General features: G+C 49.8%; 1 protein-coding gene across 13 annotated transcripts in view; it reads right to left on the bottom strand.

Moving 5' to 3' along the window:
- The window catches only part of MSI2 (musashi RNA binding protein 2), a 404,970-nt gene that overhangs the window by 248,494 nt on the left and 134,428 nt on the right, over positions 1-22,048 (bottom strand). For 12 of the 13 annotated variants that reach the window (XM_061390056.1, XM_061390045.1, XM_061390043.1 and 9 more), the window contains one exon: positions 13,533-13,625. The exons of the other annotated variant lie outside the window; for it this stretch is intronic. In XM_061390056.1, coding sequence (XP_061246040.1) covers positions 13,533-13,625 — 93 coding nt within the window. The remainder of the gene's footprint in view (positions 1-13,532; positions 13,626-22,048) is intronic. 13 annotated transcript variants of the gene reach the window in all.

Below are 22,048 nucleotides of genomic sequence, written 5' to 3'. Positions count from 1 at the left end.
CCCAATAAACCAAGATCCCTCCTCTTTCGTACTCCCTTATGGGTTCTTCCAGCTCCTGGTTTATCTTTTTGAGATGATCTGCAGTTATTCTTGGAGAAGACAATGGCAACCCACTCCAGTACTCTCGCCTGGAAAATCCCATGGACGGAGGAGCCTGGTAGGCTGCAGTCCATGGGGTCGCTAAGAGTCAGACACGATTGAGTGACTTCACTTTCACTTTTCACTTTCATGCATTGGAGAAGGAAATGGCAACCCACTCCAGTGTTGTTGCCTGGAGAATCCCAGGGACCAGGGAGCCTGGTGGGCTGCCGTCTATGAGGTCGCACAGAGTCAGACACGACTGAAGCGACTTAGCAGCAGCAGCAGCAGTTATTCTACTTTTTTACTCTTTTGTTCTTGGCTCATGCTCCCCAACCCCACTCTAAAACTTCAGCTACAAGTAAGCAAGGATCTTGTCTGTTTCATTCAGCCTGTACCCTCGGCTCCCAGCTCAGCGCCTGGCATTCAGAAGATTGGGTGAATGAATCAACGTGCAATGTACGATGTGCGAGGCTGCAGATGAGATGCCTTCTGGATCTAACGAGGAGGAATGACTGTTCCCCTGCAGCAAACGGTTCTACGACACGCTACTTTTTAAGATTGAAATCATTTTTGCTTTTACGGGTTTTCCTTTCCTCTTTACATTGAGTCAATTAACATCTTCCCACCCCTTAATATTTGCAATAAATTCAAAAACCTGAAGACCAAGCTTATTAGACACAGGAAAGAAAACCTAAATGAGGATGTGGAAAGCTCTCTCAAGAGGCTAAATAAGCTCAATAAACAGGTTAGTGGATCAATATACATATATATCTTAATAAACATCAGGTAAATGATACTGGGACAATTTCCAGACAGTATCTTCTATTCCTTCTCGGCCGAAAAAAAAGTTTACTTATTAAAACAAGTTTAAAGAGTTCATCAGCAGGGTCCAACCAGAAGAATTCTCTTTTGGTCTGTATCAGTTCAATGTTTTCCATCAAAGCTAGAGCAGCCGAAGTCAGTTTCACAAACTCAAGGCATCAGGGTAGTCGAACTGAACTCAAGGTATGTGCCATTGAAAACTATGCAAAACTCAATCTTCATCTTCAGGCAAAAAGGATCCAGGGAAGACTTTCAATTTGCATTATCCCCAAGGAGACTGGAAGAACTGAGTGGTAAACCCACCCACGGGACAGATGAGAGAGACAGGTGTTGGTGGGGGAGGAGGTGGTAGTGGGCAACTGCTGAAGAGCACTGGAAAGGCAACTCTAGCAGCTGAACCTGGGTCTTATTGCTGTTCAGTGGCTCAGTCATGTCCAGTTCTTTGCAACCCCATGGACTGCAGCACGCCAGCCTTACCTGTCCTTCACTATCTCCTGGAGTTTGCTCAAACTCATGTCTATTGAGTTGATGATTCCATCCAAACATCTCATCCTCTGTCTCCCCCTTCTCCTCCTGCCCTCAATCTTTCCCAGCATCAGGATTTTTTTTCAACGAGTCAGCTCTTTGCATCAGGTGGCTGAAGTACTGGAGCTTCAGCTAGTCTTTGCAATGAATATTCAGGGTTGATTTCCTTTAGGACTGACTGCCTGCGTCTTAAGAGGATGAAACTAACAGCAGCTCATCTTTCTACCGTTTATCACGCGCTTGGTTTCGGCAGGATGCTAAGAACTATGTATGTCTCAGTTCAATTATGAATCATGACAATCCCAGGCGGTTTAAGCACCATCCTCACTCCCATCCTGCAGATAAAGTAACTGAGGTAGAAAGAAGTTAAATGGCTTGCTCAGAGCTAATAAACAGATGAGCTGGGATTTGACACCAGCCAGTCTGCGTATTAAAAAGAAAAAAAAAATCTATGCCCTTATTACCAGGCAATATGCAAAACCAGGAGGCTGGCAAACTCTGGCTTCGAGCCCAATCCAGCAGCCTTTTGTTGTTTGTAAATAAAGTTTTATTGGAACACAGCCACAACCATTCGTTTTCATACCGTCTATGACTGCTGTCACTCCTGCTACAATGGCAGAGTGGAGTGCTTGTGAGAGACCATCTGGGCCACAAAACCGAAAACAGTTATTATCTGGTCCTGCTCAGAAAAAATATGCCAACCCCTACTCTACACAGTACTGATTCTCAACGTTTCCACCTAAGAGCTCCTTACCAGGAGTGAAGTCAGGAAAATCCCGAGACGGCCCAGAACGACGGAGGACAGAGCCTATCGCAGCCAGCAGCTATCCTGAAATGTCTCCAAGTCTCAGGGTTTTTCAAAAACAATTATGCAAATTTTGCAGTTCATGCCATAATATTTGTTCTAACATAATATATGTTTTAAACAAACAATCATAAAGTCACAACCAGCTTCCTGGAAGATGTGCCACAGACACCCCACGGCCCAGCTCACCGCTGGCCACCGCGCCCACAGCCCTGAGGGAGATGGCCAGCCCAGCAGCCTCGCTGGAGCCACAAGCCCAGGCCTCCTGGCCGGGCTCGGGTCTGCACTCGGGGTCCACTGTCGTTCATGCTCTCCCGAGCTTCCTGTCCTGGCTTCCAAACGGGGACAGGCTTCCCTCCCCACAGGGCCACTGGGACAATTCTATCAAAAGGCACATGGAAAGTCTGGGCGAACTGCAATCTCTGAATCAGAACAAATGCCAGCTTAGCTGGAATGGAGACCCATGGCATCAATAAATCCTCCTTTTTGCTATTAAAACACATCTATCAATAAAGGAAATAGGGTATTCCTTTCTATTTTCTATTGAAGTATAGTTGATTTATAATGTGCTATTACTACTGCTGCTAAGTCGCTTCAGTCGTGTCCGACTCTGTGCGACTCCATAGATGGCAGCCCACCAGGCCCCGCCGTCCCTGGGATTCTCCAGGCAAGAACACTGGAGTGGGTTGCCATTTCCTTCTCCAATGCATGAAAGTGAAAAGTGAAAGTGAAGTCGCTCAGTTGTGTCTGACTCTTAGCGACCCCATGGACTGCAGCCCACCAGGCTCCTCCGTCCATGGATTTTCCAGGCAAGAGTACTGGAGTGGGGTGCTACTGCTTCTGGTATACAGCAAAGTGATGCAGTTTTATATATACACACATACACACACACACACACACACACATATATGTATATGTATATGGGCTTCCCTGATAGCTCAGTTGGTAAAGAATCCACCTGCAATGAAGGGGACCCTGTTCGATTCCTGGGTCGGGAAGATCTGCTGGAGAAGGGATAGACTACCCACTCCAGTATTCTTGGGCTTCCCTTGTGGCTCAGCTGGTAAAGAATCTGCCTGCAATGTGGGAGACCTGAGTTCAATCCCATGGTTGGGAAGATCCCCTGGAGAAGGGAAAGGCTACCCACTTCAGTATTCTGGCCTGGAGAATTCCATGGACTGGAGGTCCATGGGGTCACAAAGAGTCAGACATGATTGAGCAACTTTCACACACACACACATATGTATTCACATCCACACACACACATATGTGTTCTTTTCCATTATGGTTTATCACAAGTCATCGGATATAGTTCCCTGTTCTATACAACAGGACCTTGTTGTTCATCCATCCTATAGATGACAGTTCGTATCTTCTAGTCCAAAGGACCAATCCAGCCCTCCCCTGCCCCCTTCCCCTTAGCACCACAAGGCTATGCTCTATGTCTGTGAGTCTGTTTCTGTTGAGATTCCATATATAAGTGATAGTATATGATATCTGTCTTTCCCTTTGTGATTTATTTCACTGATAATTTCTAGCTCTATCCATGCAGCTGCAAACGGCATTACTCCACTCCTTTCTATGGCTGAGAAGTATTCCGCTGTGTTCATGCACCACGTCTTCCTTACCCATTCACCTGTCAACGGACACTTATGTTGTTTCCATGTCTTGGCTACTGTAAATAGTGCGGCTATGAACACAGGGGTGCATGTATCTTTTTGAATGATTGTTGTCTCACGATATATGCCCAGGAGTGGGACTGCTGAGTCCTAAGGCAACTCTAGTCTTTAAAGGAGCCTCCATACTGTTTTCCATGGTGGCTACACCAATTTACATTTGGAGTCGTCTTTTTTTAAAGAGAAAACCTTTTTGTTGTTGTTGTTATTTTAATACCAGAATCAGCAAACTGCTTCACCAACCACCCCAGCACCTCTCTCTCTGATGCTTACCCAGCTCTCCTGCAGTTCCCCAAGAACGCTGATAAGAAGATCAGCAAGGCTGCCTCTGATCGCTCCATACTCTTACTTATACTTCCTGAAGGGAAAAGCGCCTTAAATGGTTTTTTTCAAGCAATAACACTCTACAAACAATAAGCAAGTCTGAAAATATTTACCTCTGCTGCCAATTACAAAAAGACCATTAGCAACCTCAACAACCAAAAATCTCTAATTTACAACTAATCCGATTCCACAAATTACATCCTCCATGACAGACCACCTAAAACACGACTTCCTGTAAACAAACCATTCTGCTGTTTTGTTTTGAATATAATTAAATCCTTATTTTGCTCTTTAACTACAAGAAACTCACTTTTTTGCTACAAAGGGCAGAAATTTTTATTTTCAAAAGACACAGAAATACTCCCCAAGTAGGAGCCCATAGGGCTCCTACACTCCACATCCAGATGAGCCGCCCTTGCCTGGGGCTGTGGGTCTGTCTGTCTGTCCTGCCGTCCTCAGGCCACTTACTATACTTGCTGACCTGTGTGGACTCCTGCCCGCAGTGGCTGAATTAAGGAGTGCAGGCTGTAAACAGTTCAAAGTAAGTGTTCTGGAACATACAGGAAGGAATACTTAAATCTGCTGGAGGTGATCAAAAGTTTCATGCCTTTGGAGTTTCAGGCCAAGGGTCTCAACTTCTCCAACCTCCCATTTATTTAGGGCGAGTGATTTATTCTGAGCTCTTGAAAAATCTTTCAGTCCTAGGCAAACCAGGACGGTTGGTCACCCTACCCTTTTCAGCCCTGTTCTTCTCCTAACAATCAGGAATCCATCCATAATATTCATTGTCTGCCTGCTGTGTGTTATCTTCCATCTGTGTCCACCCCGCCAACGCCCAACCATTGCACTTTGCAAGGGGTAATCATCAACCTTTCACAGTAAGGGCCCCTCTGCCCAGATTCTTCCACCCTGGAAACATCCTGGTCACACAAACATCCCATGAAAAAGAAAAGACCATCACCCTGGCTGCAGAAGGTATGCGGACTTGAAGCAAATCAAATCCCACTCTGCCAACAACTCGACTCTAGGAAGACAATACAGAGTGGAGAAAAAATGGAAAACGCACATACAAATTCAATCTATCAAATCTCCTATTTATTTTATGCAAAGTTTTCCCGCTGCTTATTAATGCCAGCTTTCCCTCTACCATTTAATCTCTGCTTCCATTTCATTCTTGGAGGCCTGTGATTATTCTAATTCAGCATTTGGATGACTTCATTTCCGCTCAAGTACACCCAGGTCAACTTGGATAGAAAAGAAAGAGGAGGAGAAGAAAAATAATCAGCTAAAAGCTATTAAATATCAGCCGTATGCCTCATGATTGGTTTTAAAGGCAGCAATGAGGTTAGCAACAGTCAGAAACTCACCCCTTCTGCCTCTGCCTGCATATTAACATTTTTTCTGGGGCTCTCACTCTCACGGCTTCGAATGTAAATAAAGTACTGATGGGCGGCCCATTTTCAGCTAATTCACAAATACCAAGTTTGAATACACGGAGCTGTAAAAATTTAGAGGGTGGTAACCTGACAAATCCAGCCGTTCTACAGAGAGACTAATTCTCAGAGAACAAAGGAAACAGGAGGGAAAAAAGAGGGAGAAGAGAAAGAAAGAAAAAAGAAAAGCATACGCAACCCATGTCATGGAGTATCCTATTGGTGGGCCAAGGGGTGGGCAGGAATCTCCGTATCAGTGTTCACTCCACAGAACAATGGGATCCGATTTCTATGCCAAGTCTAAATGAACTGAGCTTTCTCCTCCGTAAGAACCACTCCTTGCACCCACTGGCACAAGCTTGAACCGTGATTTCTCAGACACTTTCAGTTCCCACTGAAGTACGTCCAGGGGGAGAGAGGCTTCTTTCTCATGCTAACAACTCCATTGTAAGTGACATCTTCAAGCTGCCAGGAGGGCTCTGGGAAGGTGAGCTGGAGGAGCCCTTAAACCCCTTCTCCCGAGGCTCATTAACTCCTTCCTGCCCAAGGGCTCTCCAGCCCCTGCTTTTCCTCTTCCAGGCCCCCCTATAAAAACCCAGTGATGCTAAACCACACTGGAAAACACGGTACAAACACACAGCCAGAAAGTTTGCGCCTTCTTCCTCTACCTACTACGCATACACATGTGATCAGCATAATCTCAAAGTTTTCCCAGCTTGTGATCCAAAAGGCATCCTATTTTTCTATTTGTATATTTTAAAACACTGTTAACCGAGCAATAATAATGTCTGATGCATTTGCCTAACAACAGCTGGCTATATTTTATCCACTAAAAGGGAAATGGGAAGTTTTCCTAGAAACCCACTCATCTATTTCAGGAGCTCCTTTTTTTAAGCAGGGGGAAAAAAAAAGAGGATTTAGGAGAAGTGAGGTTGGGGTGCTCAATCAATCTGCTTCTAACTCAACCTCCTCCACGGGCTGCAGCCGAAATGGAGGAAGAAGTTCACCAGGAGAACAGAAAGCTGCTTGGCAAGAGGGTTCACCTGCAAAGCCCAAGGCTCATGTTACTTGTGGGCTCTGTTTGCCATCACCTGGCCCAGGAGGCTCAGGCCCGCAGATGAGGCAGGACTCCCCTGTTTGCCAACTGTGACTTTCTGCCCTCAGCAGCTCTGCCAGGGGTCACAGGGCAAATAAAGTCCCCTCCCCCATATGACACACCTCCAAAGGGAGAGACTGACACAAACCAGCCAGAGATTTAATAAAACACCAGGACAGTGTTGGCCTTGTTCTGAGCTGTTACAGGAGAAAATTTAAACACACAAGTAGCCTTCAGCATGGCTGGTCAGGGAGGAAAGAGCAAACGGCCCTTCCTGGTGCACTCTGGAGCTCCAAGTCAAGGTCCGAGGGACGCCATGGCCCTCCAGAGCGAAGGCCCGCAGGTGACAGGCGAGCCCGGCACGCCGAACATCACTTTCCAGTGAGTCCGTGTGTGCAAACCACTTCAGAAGACGCTGGCCTCGTGGGGGCCGTGAAGCCCACAAAGGACAGACAGGACTTTTGTTTTCCAGGCCTGGTCGGAAAGAACCGCACACCTCCCAGAGCTCTGTGTATCTATGGCTTGCCTTAGGAAGCAATAAAATCACAGTCCACTTTCAGGAACACAGTGGCTTGCTTATTTATTTTCACACAGATCTCCTGCCTTTCCCATTTCAAAGGCTTTATGATATTTTCATTCTAGATCCTTCTCTCCTCACACACACACAGCATCAACAGGAACATCTTTGCAGTGGCCGGGGGTGCCCGCGTCGTGCCTGCATGTAAAACCTGGAGACAGAAGAGATGAGGCCGACCCCACACGAGTGGAATCGATGAGATCTCATTACATTAAGCAGACAATTCCTTCTTGTTCTCCATGTTCCCCCTGCCAAAGTTTTCTAGCACCATTCTCTAAGTCAAGCTAACTTCCCTGAGGGCTCGAAGGCCCCTCTCGGTCTCATTTCCATGGGGCTTGCCTTCAGTGAGACAGAGGAGGACTTTACAGACCTCCTTCGCGGGGCCTTGTCCTCCCATCGGCCACGGTCAGGGGCTGGCCCAGCAAAGGGTTAAAGCCCTCACGTCAAACCCGCACTCTCGGGCACTGGCCCAGAAGGGACATGGGAACCAGGGCAGCCAGTGATAAAGGCCGGATTGTAGCAGCCCACTGAATTGGAAATGACTTGTAGGTCTAATGAAACAGAACTTTGGCAGTAAAACAGAATGAAAGGAATGAGACAATAAAAGGCTGGAACAAAGGGTGCAGAGTCGGTTCAGCTTAGCAAAATAAGCTCACTTTGTTGGTGGGGAAAGCCAAAGCCGATTAGGATAAACCAATGACTAAGCGTAAGTCTTCCAAACTAATTACACAGTTCACCATGTGAAGTATAATTGGGAGCCTCCAGATGCGGGCTGCTCTGCTTTCAGAGAGTTATATAAAGTGAGAATTACCTAGCGAGCCCGCACCGAGCAGCCCTCTCATTGAGGTGAACGGCTGAGAGGTGCACAACGGCTCCATCCAGGACGAAGCCGAGAATTCATTAAGTTTAAAGGCCTCTTTTTGATCTCCCAAATCCTATAAGTGAGAATTTTAGAAACCGGTACTTGAAGGAGGGGCCTAAAGGGGAGAAGGAGGAAGCTCTGGTACACGGAGCGGCTTTGATCCCAGGGCTTTTTAATAATCGCCACGCCGGGCTCGTCCGCACGGCCGTGGCGGGGGAACAGCGCCCAACAGCCCGATGGATGGTCGGGGTTTGTGTGCGTGTATCGAGAGCATCATTTATGTGCCATTTTTCTGAGTGGTGTATATACATCATTCTCGCCGGCAAGAAATCGTCAGCACAGATAGCATCCACTAGGAAACCTGAAGCAGTAAAATAAATTACCGGAGACCAACATTCCTGACAAATGAACCTTCTCCCTCTGAGGGTGGGGGCTGCTCTGTGGTAAAGTGGCAGATGAGGTTTTATAAACGTTGAACTCGGGTGAAAATGAGGGACTCTGCAGGCTGCACGACCGTGGACAACTTACTGACCTCTCCCAACATCAGCCTCCTCATCTGCAGAAGAGATGTCCCACCACCTCACTTGACATCCCTGAGAACCAGCTTTCTAATGCATTAAAACCTCAGCACAAAGCACATGGCCCTCTAATCCAGAAACATCAGAACACAGTAAAGAAGTTCACCCTAACATCTCAACCTCACAAATTCTGCATCTTCCTTCATTCAGATCTAGCACAGGTAATAAGAAATTGGAAATAGTTTACAGTTTTCCCAGACCTTCCTCAAAGGATGAAGATCCCAGTTTATAAATGGTAGCTTTTTCCAAATAGAGAATCCCTTCATCGCCCCTGGATCCTGAAGTGCACAAATTAACTCTACCACCGTTACAGCTGTTTTGTTGACCATTAGTACATCATGCTCATTACTACTGATAACATCTTGTCTTGGTTACAGTCTATAGACACCACAGATACCTATCTATCTATCTACCTATGTAAGTTTACTTAAACACTTTCTAAATTATTCAATTTTCCAAGCTTGAAACCAACCTTAGGAATAATCGAGTACAGAGGCTGGCAAATCATGGCCCATGGGCCAAATGGGGCCCCAAACTTGTTTTCATAAATAAAGTTTTATTGGAACAAAGCCATGCAATGGTTTGTGTGTTGGCTACAGCTGCATTCTCTGTACAATGCAAGTGAGTAGCTGTAACAGAGCCAAAACTATTCACAAGTTTACAAGTAAAATCCTTTACAAGTTTTGTACACCCTTCCCTGGGATGGGAAGCTGAGGCCAGGAAAGCACGGGCCTGTTAAGGTGCCACAGTGGCGTCCTCATGCAGCCATGCCCAGTATGAGGGTCTGGGGTACCTCTTCTTACTTTACTCCAACGAGGGGGCCAGAATAACTACCCAGGGGGTGAGAATGGCACCAAAGTCAGCAGGGTCCTTATGCCGCGACTGCACAGTCTCATCTTAAATACAGATAAGTAGCAACACCCCTAACCTGGGGGTGGGGTTGTAAATCTCTGGGAAGCAAGTGGGAGAAAAGCACCAAAGGCAATTACAAGCCTCCAACTCGAGTTATTTCAAGCTCTGGGTGTACAGTCCTGCACCCACTCCGCTTATAGTAAAGACACATTCAGCCCTCCCGAGCTCAGCCCCAGGACAGCCACCTTCCCCACCCTGATTGCCACCTGAAATAAACAGCCCAACAGCTGCCACCTCAGGAAAGACGGGAAGAGGAAGCACCAAGAGGCCTGACAACGAGCGAAAACTGCAAAGAAGGCGGGAAACTCTGGGCGGAGGCTGCGGAGGGGCGGGAGGCTCTGGACTGGGAGGAAGGAGGGCGTGCACTCTGCCTGTCACACAGCCTGGTTCACCTGGGTGACCTCCGCTGAGACTGCACCCCCCTGACCTGTGCTGTCCACCCCTGCAAACGGGCTGCTGGGGACACCCGGATCCGCTGTGTGGAAGCAAGGAGGCTGTGCAGGCCCAGGTCCCCGGCACTGCCCCTGGGCACCCAAAGGGGACACCATCTGTGCCTCTCCTGGGCATCCTCCCTGCCCTAAGTCTATCTCACGGGTCGGTAAGCAGTTGAAACAGGGCCTAGAGTTTGGGTTCTGTTATTAGACAAGCCTAGAGGGGAAGTCTGTGACCTTTCAGGAGGCTGTGACCTTGAGACAAAGATACAGTGCCACCAAGGCTCTACTTAACAATCTACAAAATGGGCAGGGCCCCCACCAGCACCCCAGAGAAGAATTGAGTGAGATGATAATGTAAGTCAATGGCCTGGCCCGAGGAAGAAAGAAAGGGGAAGTTCTAGTCGCTCAGTCATGTCCAACTCTTTGCAACTCCATGGACTATAGCCTGCCAGGCTCCTCTGTCTACGGAATTCTCTAAAGCCTACTAGAGTGGGTTGCCATTCCCTTCTCCAGGGGAGCTTCCAGACCCAGGGATCAAACCTGGGTCTCCTGCATTACAGAGAGATTCTTTACCATCTGAGCCACCAGGGAAGCCCGACCTGGCCCATATTCAACACTTCACACGCACTCACTAAATTATTCATTAAATTACACCTTCCTAATGTGCAGTTAGGAGAAGGCAGTGGCACCCCACTCCAGTACTCTTGCTGGAAAATCCCATGGACGGAGGAGCCTGGTGGGCTGCAGTCCATGGAGTCGCTAAGAGTCAGGCACGGCAGAGTGACTTCACTTTCACTTTTCACTTTCATGCATTGGAGAAGGAAATGGCAACCCAGTCCAGTGTTCTTGCCTGGAGAATCCCAGGGACGGGGGAGCCTAGTGGGCTGCCGTCTATGGGGTCGCACAGAGTGGGACACGACTGACACGACTTAGCAGCGGCAGCAGCAGCAACATGCAGTTAACCAACCGAAAAGATCCCCGAACAACCTGACAGTGGGGAGTGTGCACAGGTGTGTGAGCAAACCTTATGCAAGTGTGTGCGTGTGTCTTTTCCGTTTCCCTCAGTCCGTCAATTTACTGTTACTCCTTTCACAGGTGCAGGGCTCACTCATGGCCCTTGAGGCCCAGCAGCAGGGTCTCCCCTTCTGGGATCCTTCTGCACTCAAGTGAATTATACCAGAATCCTGAGAGGCAGTGGGCCCTACCCTAGGGAACACACAAGTCACACCAGCCACCAGCCAAACAAGGAACAAGCTCCTGTGAATACAGACTCAGCTAACCCGCAGAGCACACTGACGCACCAGGCTACTAACACATGAGTGTACAGAGCGTGAGGGCTGGGATATGCTCAAAGGCCTCCTTAGTCCTTCGATAAAACACTTGGTAGGTTTATGTATCCTGCTGGAATCCGCAGGTATTACTGCAAAACTAACTGAGCGGCTTTGGACCTGGTGAGTGCCAAGTCAGGGAAGACAGTCTGTGGCCGTCTGCAGACAAGAGGACGCGGTTCCCAGAGCAGGGACGGCCGCTGCTGCGGGTTCGCCGCTTCCTGCCACCGGCCCACGGACTGAGTCACAGCGCTAAGTGCTAATGAAGGACAACGGAAAGCAGAGCGAGAGAGAAAGGAGAAAGAGAAGGAGAGACCAGCGCCGGGCATGTGTGGAGATGTGGCAAGTACGAGCCTGTTCGGGATATTCTAACAGCCCATCTGGGCAGCATCAACTTTCCTGACACCCGCAAATTGGCCCATGAGATTCCAAGGCAGGTTATGGCTCGAAAAAGAAATCCCACTTCATGTTTGCAAACACTACCCCCCAGCCTGGTTTTAAAGGCGGAAACGGTAGCAACGAGGGCCCGCACTCCAGAGCCTTCCATTACGCAAGCTGTGTTTGTCTCATTAAATTATTTCCAATCTCTCTCCCTGGGCAGGGCGGGGCTGGGGGATGGACCCATCCCCCTCGGCACTCTCAATCAGTCCTGAAGAGCAGCGAGACAACGGACATCAGCACACTCAGCTATTCTTTATCCCGCCAGAATGAATCAGCCCCCAACTGGCAATGCCAGACAGTGCCGTGGGGAAGGAGCCTTTCATAACCGACCCGGAAGGGCAGCTGAGTGCCACTCGGAAAGCAAGGCTGGGCGGGAGGAGGCTGGGTTCTGGGAAGCATGGTCTCCCATCCATGCAGAAACAGATGAACGCCAGAAACAGGAAAATCTCCCGCTCTGAGGCTAACCAGGAGTCAAAGCCTGCCTCCCAAAGAGGAGTCCACGACAGGCCTCTCCCGGAGATGGGCCCCCAGCTGGCCATCACTGCGGGCAAGGAACGAAAGCACAGAACTTTCAGGCCGGCCGGCGGGCAGCCGTGCCTTTCTGCCACCCAGGGCACGCGTGACGGGTGTCATGGGGGAAACGAATGACCGAGCTTAGGACGGTGTCTTCCAGGACCCTGGGCAGGCAGGCCTCTGCACTCCCGCCCTGTGGCGGGGGCGGGGGCACACGACACAGGCCTGTGCAGAAGCAGCCCGTCGCGCCTGTGGACCCAGGACCAGGCCCACAGCTGCTCAAAGACACAGAGGCTGCGGGCCTGCACACCCACTCACCCGCCAGCCTCCTGGGACACACGAGCCCGCGGGGGGCGCCGCACGACAGCCAGCAAGGCTCGGCGCCCCCCAAGCCACCCTGTGGGGGCCAGGGGGAAACAGTCCCCCGAGGAACGGGGCCCCCTCAGGAAGAACCCACCCTCCAAGGCCGTGCCTCCCCGCCAAGCAGAAAGGGGCCGAATGAATCACCCACAGTTACACACCCTGTCTGTCTGTCTGACTCACGCATTCTCACACTCGGTTTCCTGACTCCTCTGGGGCCTCCTGAGTCGCTCTGGGCCCAATCCCCCGGCACAGCCCAGGGGATGATCGCACTGCTGTCTCCTGGACATCCTGACAGGTTCGCGCCCAGCATCTTTCCTGGGTTTCCTCAGGCATTTGACAGGGGAGGAGCGTTCAGCCCCCAGGGAGCCTCTTCTCTCAGTGCATCCTCCAGAAAGGCCCAGAACGAAGCCCAGTGCCGACAGAGACCAGCTTCTGCGGGAGCTCCTGCCCTGTGACTCCCAGCTCAGAGTCCCTTCTCTAGCCGGCGCTGCCCCTGTCAGCTCCCAGCCCAGGCCCCACACGACCAGCTAAGGCCGGTGAAACCGCACTCAAAGGCCGCTCTGTCTGTTCCTGTCGGCGCACGGGGCTCCGTGCCCACCACAAGCCAGGCTCTTCCATCTCGGCTCCTGCCGAATCCCATTCACATCTCGACAGCCAAGTCCAAGGACGAGGCTCTGGAGGAGACAGTTGTGGCAAAGGCAGGGGCCACAGCAGCCACGCTGAAGGACAGAGGAGGCTGCCCCAGCCCCACACGCCCCTTACCTTGCCGAACTGCTCGAAATACTGCTTCACATCTTCCACCACGGTGTTCGCAGACAGTCCTCCTACAAAGATTTTCTTTGTTCTTGTGACCATCTGCAAGAAACGAGAAGAGGAAGACGGGTTAACTTGGTTATCTGAAGCCACACTCACCGAGCTGTTGAACAAGCCTCTCTGCATACTTCTCCAGAGAGGAAGGCGATGTGAGGACTATCTCAGCTGCTCAGAGCAGGCCCTTCAGACATCTCAGGATGCCAGAGACAGTCACGAGGAATACCTTAGGCCTTCAGGCCGCAACCTGAAAGCTGGCATTTCATGCAGATGGAGAGTGGACTTCAAAGCCTCACTGGCCATAACACACAGCTTCATTGTGATGTGAAGTCACACGTCAGAGCTATTTTAAACCGAAGAGACGCGAACAAAGGAGAACTATGTGTATAAAGACATGCTGCCCAGAAAGTACCCACAGAATATGTCAATAAGAAACTCACATGTAATTCAAAACTCTGTGCAGACTGCCTGCACGGAGCCATTCCGGGTGCTGGCTTGTGTCTGCCAACAGGACAGGCACTGGGAGGGTCAGCCCCCCGTGCCCACCGCCAGGGCTCCTGTCCCTCGGGGTTTCTCACCATTCCCCTTGACGTGTCCTACACTCAGTCAAGCCCAGCTGGTCCCCAGGCCTCCCCACCTCTGTCCACACAGGTTCTCCTTGGGAGACCTCTCCACACCAAGGTATCCTTGGCATGGGTACCTCCCATGCCAAGCTGACTACCCTCCAAGATGCAACGCTCTTCTCCAAAATGCCAAATACCTATATGGCCGCCCACCCAGAAGCTGCGCCTCTCACTTCTGAGCCCCCTAACACCGTGCCCCTCTGCCTCTCACACACTCGCTACTTTCCACTTGGTGCTAAAGTGAGTGATAATCCTGCCCTCCTTACCTCCTCCCCCAGACCGTCTCCTGACTCCTCTCAGGATGCCCTGCAGTTCAAATACAGGGCCAGGCACACAGAAGCCCACACCCGCAGTTTGCTGGATACAAAAACAAATGAACTTCCGAATGGTCCCCCTTCAAAATCCCACCAGTCCCAAAGCAAAAGGAGGCGGAAAGTCAGTGATGTCAGCTCTTCAGAGCGGGACCAAAAACCTTACACGGAAGAGTGAAAGACGACAAAATGAACGTTCTTCTGAAAACTAAGTTAGGCTACGTGGGTTTGGGGGTTGTTTTGTTTGTTTGGTTTCTCTTTAACATCAAATTAAAAAAATGTAAAACTCAGTGGACACAGGATCTCCCCAGTCTAGTCACACACAATAAAAGCACAACATCTTAACTCAATGGGTAGACTCTTGTCACAACACACACACACACACACTGGAGGGCTTCCCTGGGGGCTCAGGGGTAAAGAATCCGCCTGCCAAGGCAGGAGACACAGGTTCAATCCCTGATCCAGGAAGATCCCACACGCTGCAGAGCAACTAAGCCTGTGCGCCACAACGATTGATCCCGCGCTCTAGAGCCTGGGGCTTGCAACTTCTGCGGCCCGAGTGTCCTGGAGGTGTGCTCTGCAACGAGAAGCCTCCACAGTGAGAAGCCCGAGCGCCACAGCTACACGGGAGCCCCTGCTCTCTGCAACTAGAGAGAAGCCTGCGCAACAATGGAGACTCGGCACAGCCAAACATTAAATAAACAAAAGCATTTTTAAAAAATCGTCACATTGTGCACTTTAAGTATCTCACCATTTTATTTGTTAATTATACTTCCATCAAGCCGGGGAGGGAAAAAATGTTTGAAGAGAACATACAAAGAAAACCAAGACTGAAATCCAAAACCAAATCAATGAGAGGAATCTGAGAATATTAAAAGAAATGCCACCCACCACATCACACACGTGTATGAAAAGTCAATGCAGGACATCTGAGTCTGGGGGGCGTGGCTGCCTGGACCACTTATCACCTAGTCTCTGGATACATCTGCGGAGACAAGGAACCAACAACCCCGCCCAACAGTTGAGACACAGCCCTCAAGACATACCGTGCTAAGGAGTGTGAAAGGTGCTGGGGACCCGGCTTCTGTGTCTCAGTCTGAGTGGGACCACAGACAGCACCCACTCCAGGCTGGGGTCTGCGCGCTGCACGGTGGTCCTCTACCAGAGCTCCCAACTAACCCTGAACCCTCCCGGATCTGCGGGCCGGGCGGCCCCGACGGGGAGGCTCCCTGACCCCAGGCCCTCACACTTCAGCTCAGTGGCTCCCAGACGGGACCCAGGCCACCAGAGCCCTCGGACCAAGCCCAACCTGGGACACCCCCGGAGCGGACGTCCTTCACTGTCTCGGGGACATACGGCCTGATGACTCTCATATGTCTCACTGCTGGGGACCGCCAGGCAGTGGTTAGCACGTGTGTTTAAAATCATCCTTTACTATTTTTTTCATCTTTTTCAGATGAACAGGAAATTAGATGAGACACTGTACGTGAAGACATTCTATGAAGATCCCACCAGTGTCCACACCACTGAGCTCCTCTGGCCAACAGGCAGGCACCTTATCTAGCTCCTTGTTCCTCTCCTTCCTTGTCTCCCTGCTTATCCATCAATCCCCCTGGGGGGGTCAAGGTCACCTTCACAGTGAAGCTCCACCAGGCCCTCACCTCATTTAAATCTCTCTCTACACTCCCTAATCACCAAATTTTACTAACCTAACTTTCCCAATGCATTCGTTCAACAGATAATACTACGAGCAAAGTGCTAGAACTTACATTCTAATGTAATATGGAGTTTAATCCACTTTAAAATGGAGATATAATAATTAGCCTACCACACAAGATTTCTGTTAAATTGAATAACATATGCCAAAGTGTCTACTGGGACACCTCAGAGATGCTAAATACATGGTCACTGTACCTGAATTCAAAGTCAGTTACTAAATCCATCCTTCAAGCTCAGAACAAACGGGCAGTGGAAAGAAATCTTTTATCCAACACTTTGATAAATCAACCCTTGTTGCCCCATTCTCTTCCACTATCATTTCAAAAGCACTTTCCAGCATCTCCATGTGGTTTCAGATTGGCAAAGACGCCCAACAGTCTCATTTTATATTTTTCATTCCTTTTTTTTTTTTAACCTCCAGCAAAGCAATTAAATATCTATAAAGAAACACTAATGTGATCTACAAACACGCACTCGTGGAGTTCTCAAAGCGACTCTGGAGAGACATTTCGTGAAACGAACCCCATGGTCTCATTCAGACATGGTGTGGAGCCAGGTGGGTGTAGACAGCTGGCCCTATTTCTATTCCAGTCGTTCACACGGACCAACATGTGTTCATTCGAAATAACAGAAGTCAACAGCACGTTCATTCCCCAGTAACTGCTGAGACAAGAAGGTCCCCTCTGACACCCTCTACCGTTGCCCTACGGCCATAAACCTGCCAGGACAGAGCCCTAAATACTGGGGAAGACACCCAGTTATAAATCTACACAGTCCCAAAACAGTCTTTAAAATACTTTATTTTAAAAACAAGGATGAGGAATTCCAGGCCCCAGACAATGCGCCAAAGTGTTCAAGTGACTAAAACATCCTCTCCAGGAACCAGCTCAGCTGCAGAGATGGGTCCCACTCTTCAGCAAACACTGAAAGGAGACCGATGTAATCAAAACCTTCCGAACATGATGAGGCCAGTGGAAAGACGGGCAACCCTTGGTCAGCTGCTCGCTGACATCGAGGCTTCAGGAGGGGAGCGCAGCGGTGGCGGGGAGCTCTGCAGGCGACCCCTCCCACCAGGGGCGCTTCGGGAAACAGGAGCGCTTCATTTTGTCAGTTCTGGGGGCGTCACTGCCACACGGGCTGCTCGCTGCCCCATGATCTGCACTCCGGAGAGGGACGCAGAGGGCAGCGGAGGGTGCTGGAGTCACATGCTCTCCTGTTTCTCTCCCACCTCCACGACTGCTCAGGACAGCAGGAAGAGGGCTGGGCGGAGATGTGGCATCCAGCGTTTCCGGGCACTCTTAAAGAAGGAAGGTCCTCAAATCCCCATCAGTACTGTCCAGGTTTCACTTCTATGTATGCGTGTTCTTGTGTGTGTGTGTGTGTGTGTGTGTGTGTGTGTGTGTACACACCTTGGGGTGTACCTCTCTATTCCCCATCCTTGTGTCTTGGCTTCTATTTATCCCAGGAACCATGCAGCACCCCCAGATCTTTAACCCTCTTCTGCCTTTGGAAACAGTGAGCAGGCCTGGTAACTCGCTGGCCCCTGACTCTCTAGTCCTTGGTATTATAAAAAGTCCTCTCTGCAAAAGGGAACCCTCTTACACTGTTGGTGGGAATGCAAACTAGTACAGCCACTATGGAGAACAGTGTGGAGATTCCTTAAAAAGCTGGAAATAGAACTGCCTTATGATCCAGCAATCCCACTGCTGGGCATACACACTGAGGAAACCAGAATTGAAAGAGACACATGTACCCCAGTGTTCATCGCAGCACTGTTTATAATAGCCAGGACATGGAAGCAACCTAGATGTCCATTGTAGAAGAATGGATAAGAAAGCTGTGGTACATATACACAATGGAGTATTACTCAGCCTTTAAAAAGAATACATTTGAATAAGTTCTAATGAGGTGGATGAAACTGGAGCCTATTATACAGAGTGAAGTAAGCCAGAAAGAAAAATACCAATACAGTATACTAATGCATAAATATGGAATTTAGAAAGAAGGTAATGATAACCCTGTATGCGAGACAGCAAAAGAGACACAGATGTAAAGAACAGACTTTTGGACTATGGGGGAGAAGGCGAGGGTGGGATGCTTTGAAAGAATAGCATTGATACATGTATATTATCATATGTGAAACAGATCACCAGTCCAGGTTCAATGCATGAGACAGGGTACTCAGGGCTGGTGCACTGGGATGACCCTGAGGGATGGGATGGGGAGGGAGGTGGGAGGGGGGTTCAGGATGGGGAACACTCATACACCCATGGCTGATTCATGTCAATGTATGGCAAAAACCACCACAATATGGTAAAGTAATTAGCCTCCAATTAAAATAAAATAATTAATTAGAAAAGTCCTCTGCACACAGAGGAGGGACCCACTCGTGCTTCTTTCCTGTGCTAGGCCCTTCAGGTAGCTGTTTTCCAACCCACAGCCTTCACACTGACACACACAGTGCACCTTGATGGAGAGAGCCGCCCATCTGCACAAGAGAGAGCTCAGCCTGAAACCCTCCAGGAGACGGATCTGAAACGTCCTTGCCTTGGCACTTTTGGCGGAAGGGCTGAAGAAAACGCTTCGGGTATGTGAATGCTTTTCACTCTGAGAGACACGAGATACCCACCCAGAGCGAGAGCCCTGCAGCCTTGGGGACAGCCCCTCCTCCAACAGATGCCTCCTTTTAGGGTCCAGGACCACATTCTGGGAAGTGTTGTGTGTGTGTGTGTGTGTGTGTGTGTGTGTGTGTGTGTGTGTAGCACAGAAAGGGGGTGGGGAGGGTTCAGGCTCTCACAATTCACTGCTGCAAAGTTTTGCATCAAGACCCATAATTTAACTAAACACCACTGCTCTCCATGCACCTCTTGGCTCAACAAAGAAAACCCCAGCATCCATTCCAGTTTGGAAAATTGCTGTTTACACATACGAACTGGCCAAAGCCAGCTGCTAACTAGGGCTGCAAAGGACACGCCACCTTCCTGCCTCTAACCGGAGAGCTGACTTTTTTTTTAAAGTTTCAAAAACTCTCTTTTGAAAAATGTGTTTCCATCTGAAATGGTCACTCGGAGTGGAGCCACTGGTTTTATTTTTATAAAATCTAATAAAGCAGGGGTGTGTATGTGTGTGTGTGTGTGTGTGTGTGTGTGTGTGTGTACTCAGAGCAGAGGGTGGGGCTGTTAGAATCTTTTCTGATGAGATTGAAGGGGAAATCTAACTCCACCAGCACTGGCCCAAGATATTAGCTGTCACCCAAGAAAACAACGAAAAAACAACAAATATTTGTGATCCTAATAAAAGCATGGAAAGGCAGAAAATAGCTCAGGAGAGTCTGAAACGGGTGCAAGAGAGGCCCAGGGAAATTAAGTCAGCTCTTGCCATAACTATGTTCCTGAAAAGAGTTCACATTCCCCTTAGTGAAAAGCACAAGACATCTCCACCACCCAAGCACATGGCCTCTCTGCAGATGTTCTCCCATTTGAGGGAACCCCGAGCTTGTAGGAGCCCCCAGAGGACACTAGAATGCTAGCAGTGGGTGGGCTTCTGCAAATCTGACTGCCCATTATCCCCATTACACAGATGAAAAAATCAAGTCCCAGCAAGGTGACTCATGTGCTAGTTAAAGGCAAGACAGAGAGACAAGAGAGAACTGGTATGCTGGCAGACACCATGTGATTTCATATGAGATTCTAAATTTGGTGAATACCTTGTTCTTCAGAACCTGGGATAAGACTGTATGGTATCATCAACTCTGCATTTGAGAACGAAGCCTGACCTTCTATGGTAAAGAAGCTCCCAAAGGGCTGACTGAGGTCACAGGAGTCCTGTGCCCCATGGCCCCATCCTCCAGAGTGTTTCCTCCTAGAGACCTGCCCTCTACAATTCCCAGGTTCTCTCGATATTTTCTTCCATTCTTCCCTTCTCCCTGTAAACGACCACTCTCGCCAACCACTAACACCCCCACTCCCACCACCATCACCATCACTTCTGAATCCAAAGGCAAAACTCACTTAACACACAGATTCAGAACACGAGTCAGGAACTTAATCTTCTCCAGAAATTTCTAGACTCATTTGTGGAGAAGAGACTACACTGGTGTGCTGGGTCCATTGAAATTTATGTCCACCTAGAACCTCAGAATGTGATCTTATCTAGAAAGAGGATCTTGCAGCTGGCAAAATTCGTAAAGGGTCTTGAGATGAAAGCACCGGGGTGGAGCTGTTGTTATCCTTCACTCTTAAGTCACGTCCAGCTCTTTGCAATCCATGGACTGCAGCACAGCAGGCTTCCCTGGCCTTTGCTCTCTCCTTCCCGGAGTTTGCTCATATTCATGTTCACTGAGTCAATGATGCCATCCAACCATCTCATCCTCTGTCTTCCCCTTCTCCTCTTGCCCTCAATCTTTCCTAGCATCAGGGTCTTTTCCAGTGAGTTGGCTCTTTGCATCAGGTGGCCAAAGAATAGTCCTTCCAATGAATATTCAAGACATTTTTTTTTAGGATGGACTGGTTGGATCTCCTTGCAGTCCAGGGGACTCTCAAGAGTCTTCTCCAGCATCACAATTCAAAAGCATCAATTCTTTGGCACTCAGCCTTCTTTATGGTCCAACTCTCACATCTGTACATGACAACTGGAAAAACCATAGCTTTGACAAGATGGACCTTTATCCTATAGGATGGGCCCTAATCCAATGAGGAGTCCTGATTAGAGGAGGAGAAGGGTCTCACACACATACAAACCAGAAGATGGTCGTGTGAAGACGGAGGCAGAGATGGGAGACATGTGTCCATGAGCCGAGGAATGCCGGCAGCTCTGAGAAGCTATGAGAGAGGTAACAAATGATTTCTCCCTCAAAACCTTGGAAGGGGCTCTGCCAACACCTCTACCTCCGACGTCTAGACTGCTGAACCATGAAGGGGCACATCTGCTGCTTCCATCATCCAGAGTGTGGCAGCCCCAGGAACCAACACAGAGACCGCCTTGGGGGAGGCCCCAGGACACCGTGACCTCAGCCCCCCTTTCCTCGGTGACAGGGGACTGTGGTCCACAGGGCCCTCCACCATGACGTGATGGGCGGGAGAAAGCTACAGCCCGCATGTGACCGTCCGAATCCGCCTCCCAAGAAAGGCAGGCCACACTCATCACTTGCACACCCGCTGTGGCGGGGGTCAAGGCTCTGCCTCAAAGCGTGAGGCGAGGCGGCGAGGGGGTCAGAGAAGCAGAGCCAGCCTGAGGAGAAACGACCCACCGGCTGTAAGCGCCTCTGACCGCACGCAGGGGGCCGGGGCTGATGTGGGGACAGGCCCCGTCCTGGCGAAAGGCGCCCTCCCCCGAGTGAAGGCCTGGTGCCTGCGCCTCCTTCATGCTCAAGCGCTCTGTCCCCGCTGCGGGCAGAGCCCTCCCCACCACGGCCCTCCTCAGGCCTCACGGCGCCCTCAGCCGGCTCCAGCCTCCCTTCCACAGCCGCGGACACAGGCACAGGCACACGAGCGCCCCGAGTCCCAAAATGAGGCGTCCCAACCCTGAGCTCGTGGGGTCTCAGGCCCCCGACCAGGGACCAGACCCCACCCTCTGCCTCGGGATGTGGCGTCCCACCCACTGGACCTCCAGGGAATTCCTCAAACTTCCTATTTGCTGACTCTCCTACACCTTTTTAAAAAGCATACGTATCTATATGTGTATATATATATATATATACATATAATCCCCACCCCCTGCAGTGCTTGAGCTTCTCAAGTTGTAGTGCCTGGGGTTAGCTCCTCCACAGTATATGGGATCTTAGTTCCAACCAGGGATTGAACCCACGTCCCCTGCA

Source organism: Bos javanicus, chromosome 19 (genome assembly GCF_032452875.1).
Source record: "Bos javanicus breed banteng chromosome 19, ARS-OSU_banteng_1.0, whole genome shotgun sequence".
Classification (NCBI taxonomy): Eukaryota; Metazoa; Chordata; class Mammalia; order Artiodactyla; family Bovidae; genus Bos; species Bos javanicus.
The sequence above is the reverse complement of the archived record's forward strand: the minus strand, read 5'-3'. Positions and strand labels throughout refer to the sequence as shown.